Source organism: Ictidomys tridecemlineatus, chromosome 3 (genome assembly GCF_052094955.1).
Source record: "Ictidomys tridecemlineatus isolate mIctTri1 chromosome 3, mIctTri1.hap1, whole genome shotgun sequence".
NCBI lineage: Eukaryota > Metazoa > Chordata > Mammalia > Rodentia > Sciuridae > Ictidomys > Ictidomys tridecemlineatus.
Genome location: NC_135479.1, coordinates 35,068,698 through 35,075,153, shown reverse-complemented (window position 1 = coordinate 35,075,153; position 6,456 = coordinate 35,068,698). Strand labels below are relative to the sequence as shown.

Here is a 6,456-nt window from a genome sequence, read left to right as displayed (position 1 = left end):
TGTCTTTTATTTAGAGACAGGGTCTCACTGAGTTGTTGAGCACCTTGCCACTGCTGAGGCTGGTTTTGAACTCGAGATCCTCTTGCCTCAGCCTCCTGAGCTGCTGGGATTATAGGTGGTACATGGCTCGTGGTGCTTTTTAAAGACCTAACTTGACCCTGTCTTTCATGTGAGGTGAAACACAAAGAGGTTTGTAATAATATAACACAATTCCTACAGTGCAGAGGAAGAGCTGTAACTGAAACTCCAAACTTAGGATTTTTCTCCTTTTCCAGCAGAATTTTCCCAGGTCTCTTTATCTCCATCTTTAGGCTTTTAGAACTGGAAGACTAGGGAAGAGTGATATGGTCACATTCTTAACGTCTAAAAAACTTGCTTCATTAGTCATTTTTGAAGTGACTTCATGAACACCATCTCCAGATGCTGTTAGGAGTCTCTTCTGCTACACATCTTAATTTTCTTGAATAAGAGTGCTTTTGTTCTAGTTCCAACTGTTTCTCTCACAATGTTCTGTAATAAAAAGTCTGTAAAATGTAAATAATCCTGAGTCCCAACCAAAAGCAATCACAACTAAATTGGAAACAGACTATGAATGCAGGAACACTATATTTATTAGGTCAATAATTCGTTTTTAGCAATACAAGTACAGAATATATCACAATGCTGGTTACAAACATACTTAGTATGATTTAATAATTACAAATAATGGTGGGCACTACAAGTCAGTGAGAATGATACGAAAGGTCATTCTGACACAATGAACTGTCTTCAAAAATCTATTAAACTTAGTTATTTCTATAGAAATTACTGTGGCACTAGTAGTGGGGACTTTCATGTAAAGAATGTTAGTGATTTGTTTTTATTGTTCGTTAAGAGCTTTTTATTTTGAGGCTATTAAACTAAAATCCCCTGTTGCTTAATAAAGTATAAAAATAGTACTGACCTGGTAATATTTAATAAAATGTAGCATTCACTCACATCATAAAACTAAACTGAAAAGTTTTAGTTACCATGGCAACATATCTTTCCATAAAAGGAATATACAGAAATGAGTGATGTTACACAAATGGTACCTGCAACGGTTATTTAATGATCCAACACTTAACTGTGCACCACAAACCAAGTTTTCTAGATATCTATATATAGCATATATATATTTAATCTTAAATTTTACTTTTGAAAAACATGTGCACTTCAACAAACTCACTAAGGCCACTCATGCTATAGATACCTAGGATTGCAATTAAGAATAGTATTATTTAATAAGTCCTAAAGCACACTCCTTCAGATCAACAGGGTAAAACCAGCTTTCCACCTAAAACATTCCTGAGATTCGTGGACAAAAGAATTACAAGTGTTCAAATTGGAATTTAATCCAAATATCATATTTAAAAAAAAAGTCTTGGTAACTTGAAGTCCTCCAAAGTCAAGAGGTGAAATATGGATTAATTTTTAAAGCAAAAATAAAATTCTTAAAAAAAAATTCTTTAAAGTATTTTTCCAGTAATAACTTTGCCATTCAGAAAAAGAAGTCTGGAAACAAAAAGGCTACAAATCCTGGGGAAAACATAAAAATAAGTGCTAATTAACAATGCCTGCTGTTAGCAAATCATTGTTTTTAAGTTTGTAAAGTTTTGGCCAAAAGCTTCAATCATGTTTTAGGCATGTTTACCGATCAGCTTTCCGTCTGCACTATAAAGAGAAGCCAAATGGCATTCTGATTATTTCTAAGATTGCAGCCATTGTACTTAAAAATGGGGGTTTTGCTGTGTTGCCCATGGTGGCCTGGAACTTGTGAGCTCAAGTGATCCTCCCACCCACCCCAGCCTCCCAAATAGCTGGGACTATAGGCATGCACCACTAAATGTGGCTTTCTGTACTTAATTTTTGCAAGATTGTGAAATCCTACAGGTTATGAACAAAGGTCTCTTGTTAAATCCTTTGTTTTCGAAATGCAACAATATTTGGGCAGGGGTTACTACAAAGCAATAGAGAGTGCATTCTTAACTAAAGAACAGATTCGATAGTAGTAAAGGTCCTTATTCTTTGGGCAAAGTCCATTTTGGGGACCCATAAATATTATGCTCTAAAAAACTGAATAGGCTCTATTAAACTGAAGTTGAAAGTGAGTGACCACCTGTATGGCATGTGTGTGAGAGCTCCCTGATGCCCTCAATTTGAATAGCACCAATCTTTTTGGGTAGAACTCAGGTAATGATGAGACCAAAGGCCCTTATTTAACATTACTTCATTAAGCTTCCAGAAAAATATTTAAGTTGGCCAAGGCTTCCTTACACTGGACCCCATAATATGTAAAAAAATTTAGTTATTGTGGGTATAATTTTATTACTTTTAGTTTTATTTCTTAATGTCATAAATCATGGTGGCATTCATTTCTCAAATTTGCTCTCAACATCTTTACTAAAGGGATAAATCCTATACTTAAAAGGAAAAACTGCCAATAACAACATGGGGTAGGAGATGACACTGGCTGCCAGTTGACATTATCACCCTGTGATCCAAGTCTTCTAAATATTGTATCACTTTATCACTGAGTGTGAGCTAAGTTGAATTCAAACTGAGTTAGGGAAGATAAGGCTTTAAAGTCTTTTGCTTGATTTTATCCTAGGAAATGTTGTATGTGCACAAACCCCCCTGCCCCCCCCAAAAAAAAACCAAAAAACAAAAAGAAAAAAAGAAAAAACAAAACAAAAAAAGATAAAAAAGATTAAAAAAAAGAAACTTCTTGTGGAAACATAAGTTTCAAAATATTTATTGAAAAACAATTTACCACAACATTCCTATACCAGAAATATACCATAGGACTCTAATAACCAATAAAAGTATACAAAGCCTATCCTGAAAATATCTTTGGAGGTATTAAATATATAGGTCCATGAGGATAGAGCTGAGTAACTTAAAATGTTAGTCCTTGGTCATACAGACTATTTAGTAATTAATAAAGGGTGACTCTTGGCATCAGACTGCAATTAACTGGGAGGGGGACCAGATTCATAAACTGCAGGCATGCCAATTTATTCTTTCCAGAATTTAAAGAGAATAATTTGAGGAAAAAAAAATCCAGATTTCTAAATCACAAAATTATCATCTTAGGGATCTGGGCTTGCTTATGTCTTCAGGTATACCTCTGAATAATTTAAATGCACTGGCTCATAACTAACAAAAATGCAAATAGCGGTTTCAAACAAGGTTAAAGTTGGGAAGTTAAAAAAATATTTAAAATTAAATCACCAATTAGTTTTTCTGTACTCTATGTGAATTTAGGTTTATTTCCCCTCTCACCCAACATGCATGTTAAGAGAAAAACCAAAATTCAATACACACTCACTCACACACAGACTACTCCAAGCATTAGCCAAGTCATGAACCCCTGAAAATAGGGGAGAAACCCAGATTCTTAACTGTAGAGGCACCAGATGGGCCACTATAATAAGAATTGAGGTAATAGCAAAAGACCTTTGTTTCTTGGTTTGCTACATGTCATAACTTCTCAAATTTGAACATTACCTCAACATTAAATAACCCAACTGACTTACTTTAAAAAATAAGAACAAGAAGAACAAAAAGATGAAAAAGAAAATTAGAACCCAATAAATGGAAAGACAAATTGGTGAAATACAACTATCATTAGGGGATCTCTCCATTTGACTACTGGGTTTCAGATAAAATGATGCTGTTTTATATACCATAAAAATAAAGGAATTTCTTAGAAGACATATTTATGGGCATTCATTTTCCATTATCCCCATAGATAACATAGTAACCTAAAATTTCCACCTAGACATGAGCTATTTCACGACTCTTAGCCAATATATTTGTTTATTGTGTTGATTATTAGAGTAAATTTTAAATAATGGTGGTAGTTGCAGCAGGCATTATAGACTTGCTTATGGCATTGCCATCTATGTACCTTGACTAAAGATGTGTCATTAAAATTACCAAATTTCCCTAGTTCGGTATCTATTATATGAATGTAGTTTGTGCATTATCATTTTCCCTTATAGAGCTAAATGAAATCATTCTATTGATAAAAGTATATGCAGGGGCTAAAATAATAATCTAAAGCCTCTGGTCCAAATAACCAGGTCCTTTAGGCTGGTCCTTTTTAGATCCTCCTGGTCCTGTTAGCAAACATTGTTAGAGCATCTTGCATTGTTGTACCAAAAACAAACAAACAAACAAACAAAAAAAATGAGTTAAAACCGCTGGTCTATCATATTTTCTATTACTTACAGATCAACACTGGTCCAGTTCAGAAGAATCTGACAGTCCTTCTCTTATAATATAGTTCTAGAGTGGTTGTATCCACTTCTCTGGGAAAGGTGGCCAAACATAAAGTCAGGATGTCCCTCTTTTATTAGTACTTGTATTAACTTTTCTATACTGCAAATAAAGATTTTCCCCATAAAATTTCTTTACAGTACAGTATTGAATATCTCCACATGGAAGAATTTTATGTTAAAAAGTTGTTAAGATCATCCTTACGTAATAAGAATACAACTCTTTTAAACTCTTAAATAGTTTTATTTAGGGGTTCTTTTTTTTTTTTCCTTTCAGGCTTTCTGTAAAACGAATTATTTTTTAAAAAGAAAGAAAAAAAAAAAAAAGGGGGGGGGGTTTCTGTTGTTTGTTCTACTAGGTTGAGAATGTGGGCCAGACTACTTATACATGCGATACATGCTGAATATAACTGAATATATGCTTATTCTACGGACACTCTGCAAGATAGGGATTACCCAAAATAGGGCTTTCAATGGACTGGACCAGTGTTTCAATGCAAATTCCAGCCCCCAAAAACAACATGGTTTTGATTTCACAGTATGAATTCCCTGGAATCTGGGAAAAGATAATTGGTTAACTGAGGTCCTCCCTCAGCAACTTGGTCCCTCAATATTCTGAGAAATCAGGAAGGACTGCACCACTTCTTCAGTGGACTGGGGGCTGGTGTTAACGTCTTCAAGAGCATCGGTCACCGAATACTGCCGATCTCGCAACCGGTTCCAGTTAGACAGAACATTATGATATTCGAACACTTTCTCATAATTTCCAATGGAGTTGTAAAGTTTAATGAGACCTCGGTAATCATATTCTAGTCCACTGTAGCCTTCACCAAAAAGTTTCTTCCCTGAAAATAAAAATAAATAAGTAAAGGAAAGTTCTAATAACAAAATGAAAGTCTTTCAACACAAACTAAGTTTAATTATTTAAATAGACTGGCTTGGTTTTATTCCCCTAAAAGGATTGGATACAATTCTTATATCACTGCCAGGCAAGTAGCACAACCCTGTAATCCTAGCTACTTAGGAGGCTGAGGCAAGAGGACTGCAAGTTCAAGGCCACCTCAGCAACTTAAGTGAGACCCTGTCTCTATTTAAAAAATAGAAAGGTCTGGGGATTGGGGCCCGGGGTTGTGGCTCAGTGGTAGAGCACTTGCCTAGCATGCGCGAAGCATTGGGGTTGATTCCCGGGGAACCACATAAAAATAAATAAATAAACAAATAAAATAAAGGTATTTAAAAAAAAAAAAAAAGAAAGGTCTGGGGATATATTTCAGTTCTCGGTTTGCCCCCCATCCCGGACCCCCCAAAAAATTCAGTTCGGAACATTCTTCTATCGCCACCTCAGAACCATTTCTACTCATGTGCTATCTGAACTTCTAGGACTGAATTTCTAAAGAAATCTCAAAGAAGAATGGCAGCATTTCCAACAACAGAAAAACACGCATACATAAGGCTATGCACAACAACAGTGACTGTTCTGGCAAAATACAGAAACAAATGAAAATATTTAGAATAGTTCAATTGTGGTATGATCACTTAACTGGCATAATGTTAAGCTATAAGCCAAGGAGGAAAGTTTCAGCACTCAATGAGCTCATATGCAGGGATTTGTAGGGTATGCTAAGTTAAAGAAAAAAAAGTCAAAAAATAGTATCTATGTAGTATGCTATACGTTTGTGTAGGAAAATAAGAAAGTATATATTTATCTTTTATCTACATAGCAGGAAGTTGGGAATGGATAGAAGAAATGAGGGAATATTACATGTCCCTGGACAAACCTTTCTGTATAGTTGTGATTTTAAGAACAGTAGTATTTCACATATTCAAAAAATACTTAACAAAATACACAGGGAGGGGGCAAATGTAATACAAAAATAAATGAATCTAATTGTTTTTCAAATTAATAACATATCCATATTGAAGAGGGCAGTGATAACTCCATCTGCTTTTGAACATAGTATTCTAAAAATACACTACTTTCAGGTTAAAGACAAAGAAAACTGTAAACAATGATAGAACTCTAAGTAGCAGGTTTGTTTTTTACAGGTGTATGGGTTACCAATTCTGAAACTACATGCATTTGGGGACTAAGCAAGTAAGTCAATATATGATGGCTAATGAGGGACACATGTACATATGAATACATGATTTATGA

General features: G+C 34.8%; 1 protein-coding gene across 1 annotated transcript in view; it reads right to left on the bottom strand.

Moving 5' to 3' along the window:
* Window positions 1-593: 593 nt before the first annotated feature.
* Appbp2 (amyloid beta precursor protein binding protein 2) overlaps window positions 594-6,456 on the bottom strand; it is a 53,473-nt gene continuing 47,610 nt past the window's right edge. The window contains exon 13 of the mRNA XM_005321539.4: window positions 594-5,146. Coding sequence (XP_005321596.1) covers window positions 4,893-5,146 — 254 coding nt within the window. The 3' untranslated portion in view covers window positions 594-4,892. The remainder of the gene's footprint in view (window positions 5,147-6,456) is intronic.